Source organism: Aplidium turbinatum, chromosome 7, assembly GCF_918807975.1.
Source record: "Aplidium turbinatum chromosome 7, kaAplTurb1.1, whole genome shotgun sequence".
NCBI lineage: Eukaryota > Metazoa > Chordata > Ascidiacea > Aplousobranchia > Polyclinidae > Aplidium > Aplidium turbinatum.
Genome location: NC_137478.1, coordinates 2,847,216 through 2,873,184, shown reverse-complemented (window position 1 = coordinate 2,873,184; position 25,969 = coordinate 2,847,216). Strand labels below are relative to the sequence as shown.

Below are 25,969 nucleotides of genomic sequence, written 5' to 3'. Positions count from 1 at the left end.
GCAGAGGTTTGAACTACATGCTATGGAATCCCACCAAACAAAATCATGCATACGTTACTGAAGATCATGCATACGTCACTCAAGATCATGCATACGTCACTTAGAATTGGGGAGGATGAAGCTTAAATTTGAAAACTTCTTTTTTTTATGTTTTAATTATTGCTTTTATTCTTTAAATATCAAGAGTGTGAAGCTTTACAGAGCCGATCGCAATGTGTTGTATCGACTTGTGATTGTGAGGAAACGCTTTCTGGCTACTTTTGCGCCGCTACGACGACTCATCTTTTTACCTTATTAGAAAACATTTCGTGTCAAGATTTTTTACATTTATTTAAACAATCTTCACAAACAACAAATGAAAGGCGCACTGTGCACCAGCACGATGCAACAATGGCGGCTGCTGCGTCACAAACTAACGCTCTACTGAGTTAGACGTGCTACTTTGTTTATTGATTTTCAAATGAGCTAAAACATTTCAGTGATTTTCACCAGAATAAAAAAAAGCTACTAAAAGATATAGTCTACAACCAAGAAACGTGTAAAAATGGTATATTCTTAAACTATGTAAATGCGACAAGGTATTGCAGGTGCAATTTCTTCTTCAAGATCACGTTCCTGCTAGAAAAGAATTTAAATTCCATCCAACATTTAGCTCAATAGCGTCACCCCAGGAGTAACCAGCTTTCCTATTTCCGCATGGTCAAAATGAACGTTCACAAAAAAGGAGGATAAAGTTTCAATTCAATTTATTTTTCTTTGCCGGAAAACAACAGCAATGATAAAGTTACCAACAGTTTACGGGAACACAGCCAACAAAAGGAAAAGGCGGCAAATCCACAGAAGTGTGTAATGAGCAAAAATTGGGAAGTGCAGATAGACATATGGCACAAAATTATGAATATCTGCATGCCTAATTAAAAACATGAATAATTTACAGGAAAAAATACAAGGTATAAAAAAATTAAAGTGCTCAAGAAACGAATACTAAATTAGAACTACAAATAGGCTACATAACATTGTAGCAAAAGTAGTAAAATGTCGAAGCTAAAAGTTAGTTCCGAAGAAGATTTTTTTAATCTTCAGCAAATTCAAATCAATCTTTTTCAGAATTAAAGTCAAGCAGGCCTAAGTTATGCAAATCTAGGAAAGGGTGACTAGTCCTCACACCCGTTGGTCGACGTTGCCTTATGTGCGAGAGTGGGAGCTCCCGATGTTGGGTTGCTCAACGAAGGCAAGTCGACCCCTGTGTTCTACCAGAAACAACTTAAGTTAGGTTTGTGGTAGCGAAATAGAGCAAAATCTCGAAAGCGGATTGATGTGCCACGCAGTTATGCACAACCGATTTGTGTACACTTTTGTTAAGGATAAGAACCTATATCAACCCTTTGTGATTGACCAAGTGTAAAAGTTAACTTTCTAATATTTTTATTGCCAAAAATGTGATGCTTGCATTAAAGATATGATCAGTGTCCTTTTTAGTCTTTCTTTGTTTCTCTGGATGAAACGTTTAGTTATACGACGTGGGTACAAATGTTAAGATAGAAAATGAAAGTCTAACTTTGGAAAATTACGTGTGGCCTACAAACCGGCTGTATTTTTGGTTATATTTGGCAAAATGTAAAATTTAAGTAACTAAGATTCATTTAGCTACTGAACTTCATCAGTTTTATATAGTTAGCTATGGCATGTTAGATAGAGATAGCTTAACTGTGTAGTTATCCGAGCAATTCTAAGTTGTAAAAGCATAATACGGGGGTTTAAAAAACAAACTAGGGGGTTAATATACTAAAGTCAGTCAGCGATACAGTCAGAAGATTTTATTTAAGTATAATCTTTCTCAATTTCTTTTCTTTCGTCTCTCTTCTTTGTATTCTTTTTAGTCAAAACTGAAAATTTAAGCTTATTTGCAGATATGCTGCGGTTATTTGAATAATTTATAAACTCTGATGCATGAACCTTGTCACAAGAGATCGCAAAGATATTATGACCTTGAACAGTGGGGCCATTGTTATCAAAATATTGTTTGTTTGTGACCAAAAAAGGGCTCTTCAAAACCAAAATGCTTCAAGTTTTTATTTATAGACCTATCAGCGCTTTGAAATATTTCACCTCAGCTTGTCTTTCGCTTCAAATTAGCCTATTATGTTTTGAAAAATTTTAGACTACAAAGAATTTTAGTTTCATACAGCTGCAAATAATTGCAACAAATGATTTAAAATCAGAGCTAGCTTTACTTGCATCTTCTGCTATCTTCCACAACAGATTAGGAAGAGACAGGACCTGCTAATCAAGCAATTAGTTCAAGTCCAACTCAGACATGCATAATGCGACGTCTTCCAAGATAATTTTAGATTGCAGCTCGCAATGGCAGTCAGGCAGTCCCATGAGAATTCCAACTGGAGTTTCTTTTGACAACAAGTGGAATTTTTTGATCAATTGAACTATAAATAAACTCATTAGAAAATGAGACCAGAATTTATAAAGACTTGTTAGCAGGTTTGAGAGAAGTGTGCACTGTGCACTGTATAGCCAATACGTTAGTTTAGTCCAGAAAACTCCAAATAAGGCAGAAATTCAAAAAATATAATTAGATAATTAGAAAATAAATGTTGGAAATCTAATTCAAACAAACCACTATAGGTGTCATAACCTGGACTAATTTTGCTACATTTCTTGCCGTTTGCTTGTCCTACAAAAATAAATATCTTCCAGAACTGCCACCAAACGATAAAACAATGCTAAAACTATGCAAGGTTGTTTTAAATGTGATGTGATATCTGCACCACGTAGCCTATAGGGGAGAAAATTTTAATAAAGCAAGGCAAGTAAAATAATTTCAGGGAAGTGCTTAAGCAGGGAGTGGTATCTTTTCACGTATGCCAGCGCTGTAGAGACAAATTCTTTCGGTGTGAGACCAGTGTGTGATGAGGAGTAAACCCAAGTATCCTTGGTTAATGTAAGTAAATTAGATTGAGGTGAGATTCTTTTTGGATAACTATCATCTTGGAATCCCACCAAGAGTAGCGTAAACAATATTTATATTTTCATGCACTAATTCTTAAGTTATGTGACTTAATAGCATTTAAAAAAAATTGAATTATGTGTTTGTAGTTATTCTTATTCATATAGTTATAAGGGTAAGAAAAACAAGCCTTTTAACTTAAACTGTAGACTTAGGCTATGTAGACTATCTTGCGACTGATGACTATTAAGTTTGTTCAAAACATTGTTTTTTTTATGTTAAGTTATAGTTTTGTAGTGAAAGATGGTTGCGCTTTCGTTTGAGTGAGCTTAGAAATCCAAGAAGCTTTGATTCTTCAAAAACACGGCAACTATAATTAACTGCACGAGCATCTTATAAAACAAAACGATCTGTAGTTGTTTTAATTTGTATGTTCTTTGACTGTATAAGTAATGAAACCCTTATTGTAATTTATATAACTATACGAATAACTACAAACAACTAATTCAATTTTTTTAACCCTTATGATTTCAGAAACTTCGCCGACATGCGCGTTTTGAGCATATGGAAATGGACATTTAATAATTAATAGCCTAAGTCTATTTTTTTGGGACGAAGAACGAATTTCATCCACAGGATTAGCCATGTGACGTGTAATATATTGAATTAAGAGACTTCAATCACATTAGCGACTGTGTGGGAGTGTTGATTTGTTTGTTTTTTTATAATGGATTCATTTTTTTTATTTTGCAACTAAGTAAACTAGAATTTGCGGGCACCTAACGCACAGTGTGAGATTGTTATGGCGCAAACATATCGATTTATCTGACAAGATATAAAGATTTTAAAGAAATAGGCTACATTTATGTATGCGCGTACCTTATTTATTCGGCATGGAATTAAAAGCTATAGCAGACTTAAAAGTGAATATGTTTTTTATTGTTTAACGGACCAATAACACTCATTCTCAAGCTGCTGTACAATGTTCATAGGCTACAACAGCTTTTGAAGTTGGATCAAACCAGTTTAGAATTCTTTTGCATGAAATCAATATTTTGACATCATCATAAATGAAAGACAAAATTGTCTTCCTAGAGCAGACAAGCCATAATTAATGCAGTTGTTTATTACTTGAACAAATAGAAGCTGTACCTCAGACCGTGACCGTTCAGACCGTGCAATTTGCAACTTAAATGTAATTTTTTTCTCATGTAATTCCATGTGGATGCATAACATGCGTGCATATCTAAAGCAAATAAATAAATAATCTTGTAGCTGAAATTTTAAGTTTTGAATTTGGAAGTTTAGTTTAAAATAGATCAAGCAGTTTTAAGTTATCAATAACATCACTAACCAGACCTAGTGTTCAATCAGTTGAGGAAATCTTTTCCAACAAAACAGTAAATTTTTACAGCATATTGCCCCCAGTAATACAAAATTTTCTGACACCTCTATTATACAATTTAATTTTTAAAACATTGGATACATTGAAGCGCCGTGCTGTTGTATCTTTGGACACATGTTTTTGGGTGCTGATATCAAGTGCTTGAGCTTTACAATTTAAATTAAACTTCATCACAGCAATTTGGTTAAGTTGTGTTAACACATTAAATCAGTTCATTTCAGTTGTTTGTTTATTTCTGACCATCACAGAGAAAACAACACACAGCAACATAGCAAAGGTCTAGAAAAAGGTAGAAGCGACAAAACGCAAACGTTAAAACTTGCTCGCGACCAAAATAAGTAGCCTAGGCCTAATTATCCTAAGTTAAAATATTGGCACGGTGGCAACACCTTCACAAAAATTTAAGATAAAAAAAGGAAATAAAAATAAATAAAAACAATAGCATATAATAACATATATCCAGGCTATAGGTTTATTAGCCCATATAGCTTTAAGCTGATATTTTAAATATTTTTTATAAATGGCACTTGCTATGAAGATTAAATTGTATCAACTGACTATTTTATGTGTCTTTTTTTTAGAAATAAAAGATTTAAATCAAAATGATTCGCAAACATTGGCAAATGATAGCAGTCCTCTGTGTTCACTTCAAACTAAACAGAGCAGCTTCTATTGATAATTCAAAAGATGACAATTCTATGAAGGAAGAAAAAACAACTCTGGAAGTGACCTATGAGACGTTATGCATGAGTGATTGTTTGTGCGGAGAAATCAATCATCCGTTACTACCACTTATCAACAAAGATGACGTGTTTGTTCGTTACCAAAACAACAAGTTTTCAAAAACTGATAACAATGATTTTGTCTTGCAATGGTTCGGGCGCCTGTTACTTGCATCAAAGTTTCGATATCCCGTGAAAATGATATTTTGCTTGGCGCAGGATTTTCGAGAGTTACCCAAGGTAATATGAGATTATACCGGTGTGTAAAAATTTTTTTATTTCAAGTTATATAGGCTAACAAAGACAAAAGTTTGAATTCACACTTGTTATCAATACATTAATAGACTACTTGTAAGTTGCGAAAAAAACATTTCTGTTGTACTAAAAGAAAAATTATAATTATACAAGTTTGTTATTGCTTCACTTTATTCAGTGTAGTCCAGGAACATCGTAAATCTGAGGTGGTAAAGTAATAGACCCTAGGCATCAACAGTGGCGTACCGAAGAGTAACACAGAATATTAATTGTATTCACCGTGTTTTTGCAAGATGAGATTAATGTAGACCTACGTTGTGTTTTGATGAAATCTGTCTCCCTGAAATTACTTGATGGATGCGCTCCTGGGCGCAGGAGGCTCATACGACGACGACGATTAGACCACTAGCTCACTATATGACAGGTGACATAAATTTCCAATTCTTAAGTTGCAAGTTGCATTTTACAAGAAGCCTCATTTACTGAATAATTTTCAACTGTCTTTTGCATTACAAGTTGCATCTTGAAGTAACCACTCTCATAAGGAATTGATTGAACCGTTTTATTTTTAGATTAACACTCAAAGAGCTTCCAAACCGCACGATTTCTTCCTAAGCGTGACAACTCTAGTTTTAACGGAAGGAGAATTACAAGCAGTGACGTCATATGACTTGCAAGGTTACCAAGCCATCCAGTACTTGGATTTATCGCAAAATAGAATTTCAATTGTTGCTGCGGATGCTTTTTCCAAACTAACTCAATTGCAGGTAGGAGACTGCACATAGCACGTTGTTCTTTGTTACCAGGCAATGCACGCCCAATTAGAAGTAGAAGCAATGTTAACCCCACTTTCACCTGGCAAAAAAACCTTTTTACGTCGTTTCAACGTTGGCGGAGTTTTGTTAGTAAGGTAACCCAGATAGAAAACCAACCGTTTTTTTTACATCGATTCAACGCCAAAACAGTCAATTTGCTGTCTAGAAACGTGATTATAGGCCTACATGAGAATGCTATGTGTCAATCAATGGTCTTGGAAAAAACGATGAGTATATATGTCTGCGTTGACATAGACCTCGTAAGTGACGTTGCAGACTACTTGGCTGAGTAAGACAACATGGAGCTCAAGATCGTATGACCGACGTTCGATAGGTTCTCGGTTCGACTCCCAGCAAGAGGAGGGTAATGTCTTTGCCAGAGACTAAGTGACTTGCTTATAGATAGGCACGTGGCTTGGTTTCTTCGCTTTTCAATTCATTTTATCTCACTCAAATTAAGTTTGTCAGATAGAATAACACAAAATCTTCTTTGTCCTTACACTTTTCTAGATTGAACGGTGATAAGCATACGTTGTTGCTACAGAGACGTGGCCACGGGTAAGGTGGGAAGGCTTGGTGCAGCAATCGTTCCCATAAAATTTCATCGTGCCCCCTAAAAATCTTGAACGACGTTTCATTAATTCAGTAGCTATAATTTTCAACAAACACATTACAAATATTAAAATGTTTGCCTCTCCCAAACAGCTGCTTTTGTCTTCCTAAAATTTTCTTTGTGGCTGCTTCACTGTGTTGCTATATAATTCATGTAATAGACCAACTAGCCTACTATAAGTTGTTTCAAAGAATTATCAGTTGTTCATCCCGTTACATGAAACAGAGTAAATTTTATCTTGGATTGATAGGAGTTTGGTTTCTTTCAAGAGGAATTTTGTAAATTTTTAAGCATTCTCACTTTTTTAAAATGATTATACATCAATTAAGGCGAACTTTTTTGACAGGTCATAGATTTGAGCTTTAACAGATTGCAAGACATCGGAAGTGACAGCACTGGACTGGTCACGGCTGGCTGGTTAAGGCCAACCCTTCTAATTTGGGGAAACTCCCTCAAATGCAGTTGCGGTCTTGTCAAGACAATCACTGATTATGTTACAATCAGTCCGAACAGCCACTCATGCTGTGCAAAAGCTCAAGTAAGTTTTGCTGAGTTGACTAAAATTTTTGTTGCGTGGTAAGGTGATGCTGCTGTCTTACTGACACGCGAAAGGGTCTCGGTTCAACGCTCGACAAAATTGCCTTCCTTGACATTTTGTTCGCTTAAATCGAAGTATTCAATTCCTGACCACAAGTCCAAAGGAAACTCTGCAAATGAATAAATATCGCTCGCTCAAATGACCATTTCTTCTTCGATTCATTGAAATCCTACTTAGATTCGACAACCAGTGAGTTGAATTTTCAGCCTGCTTGCAGCTTAGGCTATTAACAACTAAAATTCAATCAAACGCATACGGTAGTTCAACTTTTAAGTGTTTACTCTGTCTTTTAGACTTCATTTGTTCTATGCTATAGTGATCAATGTTTATTAAGATGTAATGTAGTTTGTGATGTAGTAACAGAATATACTTTTAGCATAGTTCCACCCACCATTCACAATGGAATCATATTGTTGATTTGTTGACTAACCTTTCTCACTAAGAACCTGCAACATCAACAAGAGGCTCTGGTTCGGCTTTCGGGGTGTGCGCTTGTGCAACGCATTTCAAAGGCTTCTCTCCAATCAGCGAAACTTAGTGAATGGAATAATTTGCAGACAATCGGAAACTTTACTTTGTCTATCTCGGTGACCAGGTTTGCGTCAATGAGCCTCTGCAAGTAATCCAAAACTGCTAGTGCCAGGAATTAGCTTTTTAAGAAGCTTTCTCAGTCCAAGGTTGATAGATTCTCACACTCCACCACCAACTATATTTACAGGCTAATAATTCTCTCGGGGTTTGCGATCGTAACATTGGAATCCCGTTAATCGTGGAAGAACTGCACCAGTCACTGTGCGAAAGTCGTGTAAGTAGATTGCGGCAGCCTAACATCTACACTAACCCTTACTAACATTGTAATGAGTCCAGAGTACATCTAGGCTATGCAGTCCCAACGACATTTGATGCAATGGAAAGTATGAGTGAGCTATCAACTACACTCAGTGGTCGGCAACTAGGCTACATTTTGGCGCAATTTCTATAACAAAATAATTGTTTGATTCTTTCGTTCCAAGAACTTTGTCCAAAACTATAAACCATGTTTGCGTCCAAAACTGTAGATTATATGAAATTTACGGATATTTAGGTCTGGTAGGCTAACAATGAGATTTTAGGGTCCAAAACTAACACACGTCTAAGAAAAAATTCAGTAGCCTATATCCAACAAATACGAGATGGTTTCTTGGCAATGTTATGGGCTCCTAAAATCATCTGGGCCAAGGTCCAAAAGTAGGCTTGCCTGTACCCCCCTGCAAACGCTTCTGCCCGTATCTCTATTTGACAAGTAGGCAGTAGGGTTATGGTTATGACTTTAAAAAAATTTAAAATTTTGTGTGTCCTGTAGTCAGAGATGGGCAAGATCACCAGATCTTGAAGATCAAGATCAAGATCAAGATCACCAAGAATAGGTGATCTTGAAGATCAAGATCACCAAACTATGTGATCTTGAAGATCAAGATCGCTTTCAAGATCACTTTTTGTGTACTTGAAAAAAATGAAGTTTTTTATCAATGATGTTGCAAAAAATAATTAGGCTACTATAAGCAACCTGGGTAAAGGTATATAGTTGGTATTGATAACTTTTACTTTTAACTACTTGATCGCTGGCCTAAGAATTGTAACAAGTTAGTGACTGTTGCTATTAGGCCTATCAATATTGTTGACGTAGTTTGCGTAGAATCGCAACGTCACACCTAAGGCCGAGGTTAATTACAGTAGTAGCCTACTGAAAAAGTCGCAAAAATGGCAATTAGTTTTATGTTTTTTATTTATAATAAATAAAAATAAACTTTGAACTGCATCATTTTTCACCAAATTTTTGTCTGGTTTATGTGGGAGTTTTTAACTTTCACTGTGTTATGTCAATGTTTATTACACCATTTACCCATCTGGCAACCTTGATACTGTTGTCTGCTATCAAAAAAGTTCAGAGGTTTGCGGTCAGACAAACCGCTCCATACTCAGACCCTAAACAAGTCTTGGTCTGGTTGATTTGCTGCAATAAACCACTTTAGATGACCAAAGTCGGCTAGAGTCCAGATTTTTTAACACCGCCATTCTAGACTTTTGAAACATCTAAAATTGGGTCAAAGAAAGCAAACATTTCTTTAAAATTCACACATGGAAATTGTGAACAAAGTTAAGTTAAATCATTTTTTATTATACGTCAACATAAAGTACACGGAAGTTGACTTCTTTATTATGACCAACACAGAAAACTTTTTCAATTTTGAAATGGCAACACTGACCAGATTAGATGGAGACTTTAAATCGTCTTTTGTTGGAAACATATCATATTAACAGTGGCTTAATGTTAGTAGTCGCCACAAATTACGTTGCACAGTACGAGTTCTGAAAAAATGCCTCTATCTAGTAAGTAAACTTCAATTTTAAAGTGATCTTGATCTTATTATTCTTCAAGATCACACACAAAAAAAGTGATCTTAGATCAAGATCACCCAAAAAAAGCGATCTTCAAGATCACTTGTGATCTTCAAGATCAAGATCACGCCCACCTCTGCCTGTAGTCACAAATGATGAACTTTTATGTCATGATTTGAAAACTCACAAAAAGTTAAGACTGTTTAAACAATTATCTCCCGTACCAAATTTTTCCAGTTTTCAATGTATGAAGGATGGGCTTTCTTTTGTAGATATAGACCAGTGGTTTTCAACCAGGGTTCGGCGGAACTTTGGCTAACCACAAGTCAAGTGAATCTGTTGAGAAGAATGCGGTATCCTGGACGAAAAATCTTGCTGTTTGTTTGTTTGTTTGTTTATCTTTATCCTGCATTGCGGGAAAGCGGACTTGAGCGCTATGCATCGGTGTACGCCTTCCGACGTACACCTGACCCACGCTGCAGCCGACGGCAACGTCTGTTTCCGGTTGTCTACTCTATTTATGACTTAAATTTGGTACTACCCATTACTCGAAATCGATCACTGGGTAGAGGCAATTATCGTAAAGTTTCTTGCCCAGAGAAACAACAGCAAGTGCGGGTGGCTGGAGTCGAACATGCAGGCTCTCGACTGCGAGCCCAACGCGCTAACCACTCGGCCATTGCGGCCATTGCTGTAAAGCCAACAAGAAGAAGAAACGTGCCAATGATTGAAACCCTGAGTAATTATGTTCGCATTCCCAAAAAGAAAGACATTATCGGGCGATACCACTCACTTTGGGACCAAGCTAAGGACAAGACTACAAGAACGATTCTAATAACTGATGAATTAATTATTTTCTGGGCAAAATGGAACTTTCCAGTGGTGACAAAGCAAACAATAATGTCAAAGCTACGGAAATTGATGGAGAAACAGGAGAAAAATAAAAATGGATTCATTTAAAGATGAAACAGAAAACCTGTTTGACATTACCAGGATAGAAGGAGAGTGGCTGATGTGCCAAGAAGACAAAAAATTCTATAACCTACAAATTGAATCTAAAGGAAAAATTGGCTATAGCCTACAACCAACAAAACTGCTCCAAAATCGTCAATCCACCCTTCAAAGAGAGTGCGAACATCAAGTGCTTCACACACCAGTACCAATGTGGCTTCACATCATGTCACACCAAATGAAGAAGATGAGACGACATCAAGTGATGTCGAGAGTTGTACAAATGATGCAGACAGTACTATGGCAGAATACAGTGACAATATTACGCAGTCAAAACCAGTGTTGCGTTTTTCTACATCGCATGCATGATGGAGTCAGTGTTCCCACACCATCACAATTTGGTGTTTGGAGAGCAGTTATAAGAGATGGCAACAATGCGAAGCTAAAATTAAAATCAATTATGAAAGAGGAGAATAATTTCTGTTTAAACTTTGATGGAGAAAAGATTGGCAAAAATGAATATCAGGTCTATGCTTGAAAAGTCCATCAAGAGAAATCAAACTGGGTGTTCTAAATGCGAAAGTAGAACAGCTCAAGATATTTTTAGCAGTCTAGAAAACCTATTACATGAATATGATGCATGGAAAAATTTGAAAATGATCATATGTGAGTGTGACACAACATCTGCTAATACTGGACGGCTGAATGGCGTTGTTGTGAAACTGCAAAATGCAATGATCAGCAAGGGTTTTGATAAACCACAGTAGGCTATATTGGTTGCCAACATCATATTCTTGATAGAGTCTTAATAAAGCAAGTAGGCTTTTAGAGTTCTTCAATCCAACGTCTTCCACAAAACCAACTCTCAACTACAAATTTGTAGATGATGTGGTGAAACACTACGAAATCTTGCAGCAATCCTACAAGCCAGAAATTGAGATGGAAATGGTTGAAAACCCAAGATGGAGGGATGATTTTAAGTTTCTCTTTGACTTGTGCAAAGCATTCCGCTTCTTTAAAGAAAATGGTAGATTTCCACTAATCAAATGGCATAAACTTCCATCTCTACACAATACTAGATTGAATTCAAGAGCCATTTATGCTATGATTGCCTACTTCCTCATCCCTAGATGGAGAGTAACTCTGGAGATATCATGCTCATTCATCGTAAATGCGTGGCAGGAAGCCTGGTTGTCTAACCAAAGGTCTAAAGATTAAATATACCAAAGATTATTTGATGCTATCTTTGAGCTCGAATGTTCTGGAGCCTTAAAGTGCCTTAAAACCCATTGGAATTTGGATAAGTCCGTTGTAGATGTCCCACGCACTAACATAAGCTTAATTGCAGAAAGGGGAGTCACATTGATAGAAGAACTTTACCAGAAGTGCAAAAAGGACAAATATTGGAACATTAAATTTGTAGCAAAGAATAAGTTTTGAATTGTAATTTTTTTTACATTTGGACCAATGTCAAAAATTAAAGTCAGTTTGTGCGGGACATTTTTTACGATTTGAACAAAATAATTATAATTTTCTAAATTTATACTAAAATGTTCATTGATTTCTGCTACAGGTAAAAAAAAAATTCCTAGCCATAACCCTAGTAGGCAGCCTATTAGCTAATCAAGTCAAGGATGCAGGCATGGCTGTTATTGGGACAATTTTGATCCATATTAACAGGATCGATCTCTGGGATTTTTGTGAGAATGACAAATCGCATTTTTAACTGAATTAATATCGATTTGCCCTTCGACGAAAGATAATAGACCAACTCGTCTAACTGAAATGCTTCCGGCTTTCTTGCTGAATTAATCATTCTTTAGTCTACCTAGCTGCATTTTGTGAAATAACTCGATTATGGAACAGATGCACGCATGGAGATATTAAAACGGGTGGAAGAAATGGCGAACTATAGCCGCAAACATAAGAGAAGGGCGTTGAATGCTTAAACTCGACGCAACCTACGTCTCGTCTATCTTTGAAATTTAAATGTTCTCAAACTAAGCTACCTGCAGGCTACATGACGTCAATTAAATCTGGTTATAGGCAAATTGTTCGTAAGCAATTGTTCGTAAAGCAATTCTTCGTAAACAGTTTTTCGTAAAACAATTGTTCGTAAAATGAAATCCGTAAAACAATTCTTCGTAAAGCATTTCTTCGTAGCCTACATCAAATTTTAACTGCATGCAAGAAAAAATGCTTTAGGAAGAGTTGTTTTACGAAGAATTGCTTACGAACAATTAGTCGGACACCATTAAATCTACATTTCCTCGTCAAAAACATTAAGCATTGAGTTTGTAGTCTTGGCTTTGAATCTTTATCCTCATACTGAGAAAGCCTCTGATAGGTTAATCCAGACTAGTGATTTGAGCCAATGACGCACGGCCGGTTATCGAAATTGACAGAGTAAAGTTTCAGCTTGTCGAAGTGTGGTTGTCTGAATTATTCCATTCACTTCGAGCCGCTAAATGGAACACAGTTCTTGCAATCTACCACTTTGCGCACATAGAAATTGCAAGATAAAGCAGAGCTGGTTTGATTTTCGGGGTGTGGGGCTGTGAGCTTAAGCAATTCATTATGGAATGCTTTCCATTGGTAGCACTAGCATTGAGCGAATGGAACAAAATTCATGGGCAATAGCAAACCTCTATCAATTTTGGTGACAAGGCCTGCGTCAGTGATTTAAAACATCTACAAGTATGTAAAACTACTAGTTGTTGGCTATTAATCCCTCAAAGCTTTTTCAGTTCGAGGACGAAGATTACGACCAATAACATTTCAACAACAAAAAGTACCAATCTGCCATTATCCGTTTTAGGAATTACATTGGTGGTTCAAACTCTCGACAAGTAGCACACGCAAAACTGGCAAAATGATAAACCGCGGAAGGAACGTTTTAGTCCGAGGGAAACTAAAAGCTGCAGTTTCTATTTTCGGTCACAACTCGGTCCACTTACTCATGTTCGAGTGTTTGTGGATCCGCAATCAAAGAAGCTTTCGTGTTGTGGGGTTTGTAAAAATTTCTATGTTATCTGGAAAGATTAGGAATTAAAACTTTTTCGAATTCTGGCAGTTTTGCATTCCTGCAACGATTTGAACAATCGAGAGAGTACGATGATCTAAAAATGCGACTTCCGTGATCAAATAACCTTGTTTGAGCAGGTTATACTCGCATCCGATCTTCCATCGGCTCCTGATGATGTGAGCAAGTCCAACCATCATGACCCTGACAACGAATCTCCGAAGACACTCAAAAAGATAATGGAAGAGGAAAATCACCACGCTCCGGAAGAGAACAGAGCAGTTGACCTACAAGATGTCGACAAAACAGACCCAACAGCGCCAGAGATCATGCATGCTCACAGGATCTACAAAAGTCGTGGCAAGATAGACGTTCCACTCCTGATAACAATGGCTGCTTGGTTTGTGATGGTCTACCTGGGAGTGAGCAAGTTCATTCAGTCGAACGAGGCAGACAAAGAGAGCAACACGAAATATCTTCAAAACCTAGGCAAGCAAGGAACAGGAATGTGAGATTCACATTCTGGTGATCCTTGCTACAAAGGTATCAGATGCTAATCTCTTCAATGAGAGACCGCCTTACAACACGGATATAGACGTGGATGAACTGGACTCGTAGGCCTAGAGCACTCAAGTCGTTCCATAACTTAACCTCAGAATGTAAAATCGTTGTAACTTGCTGTGTATTTTGTATTCTGCAATAAGATAACATTGCTGTTAAATTACATAACAGATTTCCAAATTAACCGTAAAAAATTGTCCATCTGATCTTGCAAGTGAATTCCTATAGCGAGAGAATATTGTAGTCAATCATTATCATTGCAATGTTGAAGTTCCATATCAGGCAATGTCACATTAGTTACGCAGTACAATACATTACATAGATGTAGCAAAACTTCAAATTCCAGCAAACCGCTACGCCACAACAGTTCATTAAAAACATTAGCATTTTATTTCGGTTTCGTCAAATGTCATTGCTTCCACTTCCAACTTCTGGAAAGAACCTCGACTCAACGCCATCCAGAAAATGATGGTTTTCTGAAAAATCATGGTGAGAGTATTACCGTACAGTGGGTGCGCTTTTTAAAGTTGTGAGCATTAAATCTGATATTGAAACCATCTAGCTTTACACAAAGTTTTTCTAAAAAACTATTAAAACCTTTCAAGACTCACGGATTGGAACCAAACGAAGATGAACCGAATCCAGAAGTTGGAGTGGAACCAAAAGACGGGGCAGTGGCAGAACCGAATCCTTGGGATTGGGAGCCAAATCCTCCTCCAAATACAGATTGTTGGTTACTGCTGGACGAGCCAAACCCACCTCCTCCTCCACTCTGCTCGGCTAATGCCCCGAACCCAGGAGTGGTTGAGTTGGCGAATCTGAAAGAATGTTAGCGATGGAAGAGAAAAATGTGACGCTTGTAACAAGGAATACGATAAGACGAAGCACCACTACTACTAAATATGAGAAAACAAGGCCGTGGTAGACGGAAAAAGATAAAAAAAATGCCATGCTAATCTAAATGAGATCTATGTGACTAAAAAGCAAAAACAGTAGAATAATGGTCTGGGTTCTGTTATGCTTCTAGTCTATCTCTTCCTTGCCAACCTGTGCTGCTCGAAACGAGCTTTCTTGGTCGAAACTCTTTAAAGATATTTTAAACAAAATGAAAACAGAGTTCAGCGGCAAACAAAATAAGTCCAAGCGTTTTGTGTTGAAGACAATTTTCCACTTCACAATGAAACAAAATAATGTAATTTGAAGTTTCGAAATATGCTGTTTGAAAGTGGTTTGAAGTCCAATTAAATCTTACACAACAAGACAGATCAAGCTGACAACAAGCGGCAAATGTTGATTTTGATTTGAAACAAAAAAGTGAAAAATTCCCACGGTGAAGTATACCAAGCAGACAAACAGATCCAGGGATACTCACGCTCCGAATCCAGCAGAGGAAGAACCAAAACCTCCACTTCCCGCCTGATTCCCTGTGGACATCCCGGATTGCGCTCCGAATGCTGAAGGGGAGCCAAACCCTGGTGCGGGGGAGCCAAAGGAAGCAGAACCCCCAAACTGTGAGGTCGACCCAAACGCAGGTTTTGCTCCGAAGCCAGTCGGCGAACCAAACACAGGAGCGGACCCAAATGCGGCTGAAGACAAATCCTTGATAACTTTGGCAACACTCTCGTTACGCATGAGTAGCTTCCAATGATATCGACATGAATAAATTTACGCAACTAAATTGTAATAGATTTTTAACATTATATTCTTTCGTATTACATATTTTGCGTCAGTTTTGCTTCAAAACAAAAGCAGCCTAAAGAAGCATGCAATAAATAACAAACACACGAACTGCGCACAACACGATTCCGTTTGACGACATTTTCAGTAACGCGATCACCTTTATATGTTTTTGATGGCGGTCGTCTAAGAGACAATTGTTTAGATTGACGTCACAAATACCTGCAGCGGGCTTCGCGAAAGCGCCGAAGCTCTGTTGGGGCTCTGTGGACTTGGAGCCAAAAGCATTGGGGGCCGGTGACTGCGCGAAATCAGATGAAAATGGGGAGGAAGCAGTGTTGCCAAACAATGATTTATTGTCTAAAAATGTAAGAAATAGAGTAATGCGATTAAAAAGCAACAGATGCAGGATAGAGTGATAGAAATCCACAAACTCTATAAACAATCTAAAGATCCCACAAAGGGTGAAACAAGTTGTTTGAGTTTATTTTGATGATACTAATTTCATACACTTGAATTTTCTCTGCTTAGCCTTCCACTAGGTTATAATCACTTTCTTTTAGTTTATTAATACGATTTATCGTATACCCAACAACTGTATAAAATTAAAAACCGCACGTTTTATGACAACTCGTTAACAACCATCGTTGATACCAACAAAACAGCTGGTTTCTAATCACCTGCAGATTGAGTGTTTGTTTCTGACGAAGCAAAGGGGTTGCTATTGGTTGGTTGCTGCTTGGGCGTGGAGCCTAACCCACTCAGAAAGCCGCCACCGAATCCGCTTGAAGCAGCACCGAATCCCGAAGTGGTGTTACTGAAGCCCCCGGTGCTGGTGGCTCCAAAACTCTGGAATGCGTTGGTAGTTGGAGCAGCCGTGCCGAAAACTGATGGGGCACTTGTCTGGGCACTGAATGTGCCAAAGCCGGAACCGTCGCTGGCAACAGGTACGCCACCAAACAATAGGGGTGCAGTGGAACTGACAGGGGTGCCAAAACCCTGGGGGGTGCTCGTTGTCGGCGGGGTGGCAAATGTAGACGACAAAGGGGTTTCAGTTGGGGGTGCACTCGAAGCAGGGGCATCCCCGAACACGCTACCAGTCGAGTCAAGTTGTTTGTTCATTTCAGAGGCACTTTCCGTTGAAGGGGCAGGAACGTTTGTGGTTGGTTCCGTTTGGGGCTGAACAGCAACGGGGGCCGCACCGAGTGCAGGTCCCTCCCCAGCAGATGTGTTAGTTGGTATGGTAGACTTGACAGAAAGCAAGCTGGCGGGCGCGCTGGATACTGATTGGTGAGAAACGGAAGGCGTGGCAGTGCGTGGACCTGAAGATCTAACCAGAAACAGCAACAGTCATTGCAATGTATGCAGATCAAATGTTACCACACATCAAATAAACGCAAAATCTTCAAGCTTAAGCAACCAAGTGCATGCTCATTGCCAAATATCCAACTTACCCGAATGCGGAAGCACTATTGCTTTTCAACAGTTGAAATAAACCTGCAAGTACATAAAACGAAATAGTTTGGTAAAATTTGACCATTCCCTATCATTATTGCTCCTTCTAAGCAGCCAGTTAGCCCGTTTTTCATCTAAGCAAAGTAGAAAATCCATTCACATAAAAGCTGAATTTCACCACGCTCGTTTAGTTTAATGACTCCGTGCCAAAAAACTCAACTGGCATATAAAGCCAGGAAACGTTTACGCCAAGGCTATCGACACAGCTTTAAAAACTTGTCCTAAACGCGCATGAGCTTGTGTTTTCAGTTCATGTGACCACTCAAACTCAAAACAAATATCAAACTTTGTGATATGAACCATACAGCTCTTCGGTGTTCTCCAAGGGGCAGTAAAGCAGGGCTGTGAAGTCGGGCGAAAAATATACGACTCGACTCCTTGATTTATAAACTGGACGACTCCAACTTCAGTGTTCCCAGATTTTTTTTTAATTTTGTCATTTTTTTTGTTCACTTAAATTGAGATCGATGTTGAAATGGTGACTTTCTCAAAAACTGACAAGAACCAGAACTTCTTTTTCTGATAAAGTTTTGAAGCGCAATGCAGAAAACAAGAAACATTATTTTGAAAAATGATTGCAAACATAATTATATTGTTCATCGCTTTGTATCAAGCCGGAGTCGGCCTTTTTTTGAGGACTCTGACTCCGGACATGTCATAATCCTTCCGACTCTACAGCCCCTAAAAAAAAGTCGAAGTTTTATCACTGTGTTTCATCATATCCTACAAAGTTCACACCTGGTTGCGGTGACTGGCGGACAGGTTGGCCGACTCCTTGTGATAACAAGCCAGCATTAGCTTCAGGACGACCCAGAGAAGATGCTGCAAAACCAGTTCTAGTTTTAGTCAATTGAGAAACATTCACAAGTAAACGTTGTATGTAAAAGTTTCATGTAAAATATAAAACCAAGTAGTTACTTAAAAGCGAATAGGATTCACAAATGATGCCAGTGAGGCTGAAACTAAGAGCCAAGGGCTTTTCATTTTTCGTGTTCGCGTCGGAGTTTGGCTATACAGCAAGCTTAATTCCAGTTTGCAGTCCTAGATTCGCTATTATGATTGTTATGTTTAGAGATGTACCGATACCAATATTTTGGCCGATACCGATCCCGATATCACTTTTTTAGGCCGATACCGATACTGATACCGATATTTTGGCCGATACTTTGATGTTACAAAAAGAAGCAATTTTGGTATTTGCAAGGAATTATATCAAATGATAAGAAAGCTTTGAATTGGCATAATTTATTAAAGATTCAAGAATCCAATCTCAACCGCATTGTTGTGTCATAATAGTAGGTTTTAGTAATGAAAGGCCACCGTAATTGATGATTGGGGTATAAGGAAAGAAACATTACATCATAATTGGGGTTTCTGAAAAATTAATAAAGTGTTTGCGCAAACTCTCCAAATAGGCTATCATAATTAATAATAAGATGTAAAATGTAAACCAAGTGATTTGTGTAGTCGCACAAAAAACTATTCGACAAGTAATGTGCAACCTAAGGGCGCTTGTCGTTTGGTTGAAAAGCTTTTGCCAGGCCAAGACTACCCAGGCGGCAAAAATGCACAATTCTGCATCGCTCCCACCCCGCCAAATGCTCAAAAAACCCGTGCAACTTGGCTGCCCCCAGCAAGCCGGCTCCACCAGTCGGCGATTCAACTTCCACCCTTAGCCGCAATAAACTCACCAAGCCAAAACAATGTCACGGCAGAATAAGTAGGCCCAAAAAGAAAGCAATGGGACCACGAATCCTCACCAAACCAATCAAAATGGTCTTGTTGCGCCCAAGATGACAACCTCATTGCGAAGAAAGGAGCGTCCCCCCCGGCCACCAGCACAAGGCTGAGCACTCACCAGCACAGCGAGCTGCCGTGACCCGCCAACCACAACGGTGCAGCTTCCACACTAGCCATTTCAATTCTTGCTACAAAACGGCTGCCGAGAAACATATAGTTGATTGGATGGTCTAAATGGCTAGCGTGGAAGCTACACCGTTATGGCCAGCGAATCGCAACAGCCCGCCGCACCAGTGAGCGCCCAGCCCCGTGCCGACAGCAGGAAAGGTCACTCCCCCCCACAATGAGGCCGCCATCCCAGGCGCAACAAGACTACTTATTGATTAGTTCAGTGAGGATTTGCAGTCTCACCGCCCCACCCCGAGCCCACCCACTCCGCCACAACATTGTTCAAGCCTGGTGAGTCCACCACAACGAAAGGCGGAAACCAAATCACAAACTGACAGAACCAGCCAACCAAAAAACAACCAAGCCACACGGGTCCCTCAAACGTCCAGCAACGCAAAAACGATGCAAAACTACACATTCCCGCCACCTAGGTAGTCTTGGCCTGGTTTTATCCTCTGCTGAGAGTAAGAAAAAAAAAACACAAATGATAAATATTGGAGAAATTGAGTCTCCTTCACAACTTAAGAATCGAACAACGCAAAACTGCTGAAACAAAACGTTTTGTTTGAGTGAAAGAATCACTGTAAGCAAACAATGCCAAAAGGTGCGTGCATGATGGGACTGCATGATGGGAATCATGGGACTGTGAGGTATCAAAAATTTGAACAGGTTGTTATTTTTCTACTTCAATGTGACGTTAATTACTACTTTAAAAAATCTATATCTTTGCTTCCGCAGAAAATCCGCAGCAAACGCCTTTTTTTATATACATGTTTAGTATCGGCCACAGTATCGGCCAAATTTTGCCGATACCGTGGCCGATACCGATACTCAAAAAATGGCCGATATCACCGATACCGATGCCGATACCGATATATCGGTACATCTCTAGTTATGTTTTAACAGATCATAATCACCTGCGTCACTGAGGGCTCCAAAACTTCCAGCGCTTGCAACGGGCGCATTACTTCCAAACACATTTGTAGGAGCAGCTGATAACGGAGGAGGACCCGTATCTTTAAGATCACCTTTAGGTTGAGGAGTTAAAGAAGCACTATGAAAAGATTCCGGAGGATCTTTGGAAGCAACCTCACTCTGTTGTGGATGGGAAGATGCTGGTGGCTCGACGGAAGAAGGAATTAAAGAAGAGTGACTTTCAGTAGGAGGTTGTACAGACTCCAAAGAAGGTGGAGGACTGGTGGAAGAGTGCTCCGATGACTCCGGAGTATTGGCAGCACCGACTTGTTGCGAAGGAGGTTCTACAATCTCTGATGGAATATTCTCACGAGGAGACTCAGTTCTTCGAGGAACATCATCACGTGATGCAGTTTTCTCCACATCATTGGACTTCTTTTCTGAGAGAGGCCGCACTCCTAAATAATTTAAAAGATTCAAACAGATTATTGTTGGTATGAAGCATATAACACTAGCAAGGTTCAGAACTGCACATTACTGATGAGCCAACAAAGCTGCAAAGTAATCCTGAATTAAACAACATAAAAGTCAAATAGTTCCTGTGTTTTCAAACGTTCTAAAATCGCTACATTTGTCGGAACATCGGGCTAAACAAATCTACGCTGTTTGATTCCACATTCGACTACCCCTGTCAACAAGTCAGTCCCTTTGTACATTGATTCAACGTCTGCAGAGGTTGAATCGATGTAATAAAGAACTGACTTGCTGACTGGGACAGAAGCGCACAGACATAAATCTGACATCAGTAACTCAAAGACAAAACGGGACCGAATACTGAGCTAATGAACACGAGAAATGCATAATTTGCTGTTTTACCACTTGAGCCACCAGTAAAATATGAAAAAGGCTTTTTCAGCCAAAGAACAAAACCCTGCACAGTGAACCCACCATCGATGAGACTGCCTCTATCATCCACCTCAGCAGCGCGTGGCTTTGTGGCGGCCACGAGATTGAGCAATGCTGGAGAACTGCTGACTCCGGACACTGCAGGACTCGATCGCCCAGCCTAGGGAAGAGAGAATTCAATTGAACTGTCAAATTGTCATTTTAGGTCTCCAACATGTAGAAAGTATTAACACGTTCTCTTACACTGACACATGCAAATTACCAATCTCTCAACCGGTGTCAAGGCGTAGTAATCCCCTATCATCCCTTCATGACATCCCACTGGTAACTTATTAGTAGTAGATATAACAGAAATGGATTGTACCGAGATACCCGAAGGTCGAATAATATCATTGCAGCCCTGGATCGTTCCACAGTGGTATGTTCCTTCACTATTGATCAGCTAGATGCAACTATTCAAGGCTTTGTAGACGAGTTACAAGAGCAAGAGTCACCTTGAAAGCAACTTGGCCGTCTCCACCACCACCAGGCATCGTTGGGGGAGCACGTGACGATGACGGCGGAGGCTGGTCATTCGTGGAAGAGATTGTAGGCGCAAAAGAAAGCGGACTTTGACCTGGGAAGAAATTGAACTCACATTACTCAATGTTCGGTGGGATTTAGTTAAAGCACCAACAATACACTGGAGAAAAAATAAGTGAAATCTAAATTCTTAGTGTTTTCAAAAAAGAGTCTTACATTAAATAAAAATACACACTGATGTTTTCACTTCAGCCTATGTATTTTTTCTTCTTTTGCAAACTTTAAATATAAGACCAGTATTTTACAAACCAAGCAGGGGTAGGACTTGGAATTGAAGTCTGCATATATAAAATACTGTATATATGACAACTTTTCAACATTACAGAGGATACTTTTGTCTTGCTACGACACAACCACTTGCTCTTCAGCTGTGTCGAACAGACGCCCTTCTGACCGAAGCCACCTTACATCCCTACCTGGCATCTTCATGGTAAAGGACGATGAGAATGGCATCGCTGTTGGAGGTTGCCCAAACAATCCTCCAGGAGTGGGATGAGATGATGACGAGAGAGCAGGATGAGAGGATGGATAAGCAGGAGGAGGAGGTTGCACTTCTGACTTAGTGAATGCTGGCACACTAGCGTGGTCATCAAGCTCTACAGTGAAGTTGAAGTCATAAAAAATTACAACTTGAAACCTTTTGAAATATTGCAATCAACATTTAAAAAATCTTTCTCATCTTCCAGTTCTGCACTGCAGGGTGAGGCCAAATAAGGAAATTAGTTCTTTTCCAACAATACGCAGCAACCGGTAGTGAGACGATAGAGATAGAGGAATGTTGTGGGAAGTGAAGTCAGTAGATTGAATAAAATCTTAGACATAGTATCAAAACGGATGCACTTAGAACTCATCTGGCTATAATTTTCCGTCCTAAGAAATATTTCAAAGCACGTGTGCAACATATCCAAGATAATAGGTAAATAAAAGAATAAAAGTTCGGTTTAACCCGAGCCAGAATCGAACCAGGGTCTCAAACAAACGCATAAATTATTGCATTCAATCGGTGAGTATTCCAAAATGAACATGAACGAATATTTACCTGAAGTAACAGCCGGTTGTTGTGCGAACGGAGAGGCGGTCTGTTGCTTCTGTGAAGCCTGCACAGCATTGAGGACCCTCTGCACTTCACTGGCCACCCCTGGTGGGACATCCGGCCTGAAAATTGAAAGAAGGTGGAAGATAATGACGTCATAAACTCAATGATATTTAAAATAAACTTCGACCAATAGATGAAGAAAAAATAAGCGTTTTATCTGGTAGAGGCCGAAGTTTACGGTTGGTTCCCATCAAGGTTTCTAAAACTCAGCAGGGTATCGAGATCGAGTCATTGCTCAACAAACGGAAGTTGCCATCCAATCATTACGCCTGTGGGCCAACCAGTTTGAATGACTGGTTGGGTTTTGTGGCCGTGCCAACTACTGATATATAGCCTGCTACATAAGTTTTCATTCAGGCACGTTTTAAACCTTTCAAGGTTATGCCACCTTTTCCCGTTCGTTAACGAGCTGGTATGAAGGAATGGGTGAAGCTCAATCGCCTGCGGACTGGAGTGGGCCGTTTCAGCAGCAACATGTTTCAGTGGGGCCTCGCCGATTCACCATCTTGTGCGTGTGGCTCAGATTTTCAAACTGCACACCACATTATCCACCAATGTCCTGTATACCGACCACAAGATAGACATGTGGACCTAGCAACGCTCGACGAATACACAATCCATTGGCTGCTGCGCCTGGATGTAACAACGTGATCTGTGGCGGCCTCGAACGCAAGAAGAAGAAGGTCTATATCGATTTTGTAGTTAGTATCTTTTTCGTCCCGGACGTGTTAATGACGAAAAATAAAACTACTACAATACGTCATCATACTTGGCTTGAAATTTGTGGGTGAAAGGAACGACGTTGACCACTTCTGGATCGCTCAGCTCCTTGATGTTGATAACCTTAACCAAATAAAACCGTTAAACGACGTTGAATTACGTGAATTAGATGCCATACCGTTCACTGTTGGAGGGTTTAGTAAAGCAGAATTGGTTTCAAAACAATAACAACGTAAGACATTCAATGACATGATAAACTATCACTAAGTATTTACACCAGAAGAGCGTGTCATGTAATTGAATAAAACGCTTAGTAAACAGTCTCATTCAGTTTTGAGTAAGATATTGCGTAAACGCTTTGATAAGCAACAAAAGCAGTGAGAATTGCACACTACATTGTGCAGGCGGACAACGTCTTAACCCAAACATGCCAAGATAAAACGTTGTCACTAAACTTTTCATTAAAAATTTGCCTTTGAAGATCCAAATAGATACGTAGTGAGGTAAAAATAAAATAAAGGGGGTACCACATTAAATTGAAGTTTATGACAGACCTTTGGCCACAGAAGTGTTGCTTCGTCAGTATATATTCTGCAACAAATAACTATTCTATGACGTACTTGAGGAGGGTGATTTAGATTTGAAGCTGCTTCAATCTGGGCTGATGATGGGTTGTACTTGATGGTGGGCTTAACAAGAGGGGTATCCGGACCTCCGTATGTTATCGTGGAAGATCCTTCCACGGATGTTGACTGGAGAGCCGGAGCTGTGGAGGATGCAAGAAAGTTATCATTTTTAATTTTACATTCATTCGTAAACTAATCATCAATACAGGTCAATTACTCAAATCATGATGTGATTTTCTCGCAGTAGCTAAGATCGGCCTTACAGGTTGACAGTAGGTGGCTGCTGGCCGAGTTAGATCAATAGTTTAAATACACTTTGGTAATGGCATTCCTTCAGTGCCCTTCCTGGAGCATTTGAACATAATAAACCAAGTCAAATTTTAATGTAGACCAAACCATGCGTATTGCTAGGAGACAGATTTCTCAAAAACAAGCTCGATGCGACAAAGATGTGAACCTTAAAAACAAGAACTAATCCACAAAAAGTGTTAGCAACTCATAAGGAAACACTAACCATATCGCGATCCGCTACATAAACACGGATCATGATTGTCTTGAAGTCAAAATTAATGTTAAATGGCAATAAGAGTAATTAGTAAAAATATCTGAGGTTGTTTGTCGTATCCAGGCTTACACCCGGTGGTTGAAGATTTAGATTAAGTGGACGGGAAGGCAAGGCAGCCAATCTTCGTGTCCACCTTCAGGCATGCCTTTAAGTGTCCTGCCAAAGACACAGCCGCATGCTCTTGAGCGGTGTCGAACCGGCGCCCTTTCGATTGCCGTTCCAAGGTTCTCACCACTCAGCTATGCAGCCCGAGGTGTCCGAATCTTTGCAGACCCGGATTAGGATGAAAAGATTAAGTTTTATGCATAGGCGTTATCAAACATTATCACGCCACCCCGATCAGAACATAGAGACTATAATTATGATCATTATTCCTCATCATAGTTAGATGATGAGGAATAATGATCATAATGACAAAACTATGACAAACTGTGACTAACAAACTATGACTAACTATGACAAAACTACATCCAATTGCAGCAATAATAAAATCAAAAGTCTTAAAACTGTTCGGCCACACTAAAAGATCACAATTCGGAATCAGCAAAATTTGCACAGAAGGCAAAGTAGAAGGAAAAAGAAAACGTGGCAGACAACCAAAACGATGGCAAGACAACATCCAATCATGAACCGGACTTAACTTGACGACACTGGGCGTCGGCTCAAAATCGCCACGCTTGGAAGCAAATAACCCATGTTGATGCGCAATCTGCCGCAGGCGGAGATAACGACTGATGATGATGATGATTCCTCATCAAGCATATAATGAATAGTTTATTAACATAACTACTTGGCATTATTTAAGCCAACAAAAAGCATTCGCATTTTAAGGCTATCAAGTACCTGATGTTGTGAAGTGGTCAGCCTCGTTAGACAAGCCAGGGGTTGGTGAAGAACTTTGATATGGGGGCAACACGGGGGTCATTCTGCGGTCAAACGCAGGAGGGCCACCATTCCGTATCATCGTTAGCTCAACTAAACAGTTTTAACATAATAGTAGAGATCTCTAACCTACTAAAATTAGTGGAGCACATTGACTTAGAAAATCACATGTTTTTTTCGATGCCTCCACGGTGTAGCTTAAATATGGATAAAAATAATGTGCTGTAGATAGACTCACAGCTTACGTATTACGTATTGTTTGTAAAACCATACTGAAAAATACTTGATTGATCT

At 39.3% G+C, this 25,969-nt stretch overlaps 1 protein-coding gene across 1 annotated transcript in view; it reads right to left on the bottom strand.

Moving 5' to 3' along the window:
- Positions 1-14,388: 14,388 nt before the first annotated feature.
- LOC145774669 (nuclear pore complex protein Nup214-like) overlaps positions 14,389-25,969 on the bottom strand; it is a 28,757-nt gene continuing 17,176 nt past the window's right edge. Inside the window, exons 24-38 of the mRNA XM_082585962.1 lie at positions 25,637-25,768; positions 24,223-24,368; positions 23,652-23,725; positions 22,826-22,941; positions 22,203-22,382; positions 21,699-21,820; positions 21,247-21,364; positions 20,301-20,756; positions 18,214-18,297; positions 17,415-17,457; positions 16,641-17,290; positions 16,183-16,320; positions 15,656-15,869; positions 14,895-15,101; positions 14,389-14,759 (exon numbers count right to left, since the gene is read on the bottom strand). Coding sequence (XP_082442088.1) covers positions 14,732-14,759; positions 14,895-15,101; positions 15,656-15,869; positions 16,183-16,320; positions 16,641-17,290; positions 17,415-17,457; positions 18,214-18,297; positions 20,301-20,756; positions 21,247-21,364; positions 21,699-21,820; positions 22,203-22,382; positions 22,826-22,941; positions 23,652-23,725; positions 24,223-24,368; positions 25,637-25,768 — 2,708 coding nt within the window. The 3' untranslated portion in view covers positions 14,389-14,731. The remainder of the gene's footprint in view (positions 14,760-14,894; positions 15,102-15,655; positions 15,870-16,182; positions 16,321-16,640; positions 17,291-17,414; positions 17,458-18,213; positions 18,298-20,300; positions 20,757-21,246; positions 21,365-21,698; positions 21,821-22,202; positions 22,383-22,825; positions 22,942-23,651; positions 23,726-24,222; positions 24,369-25,636; positions 25,769-25,969) is intronic.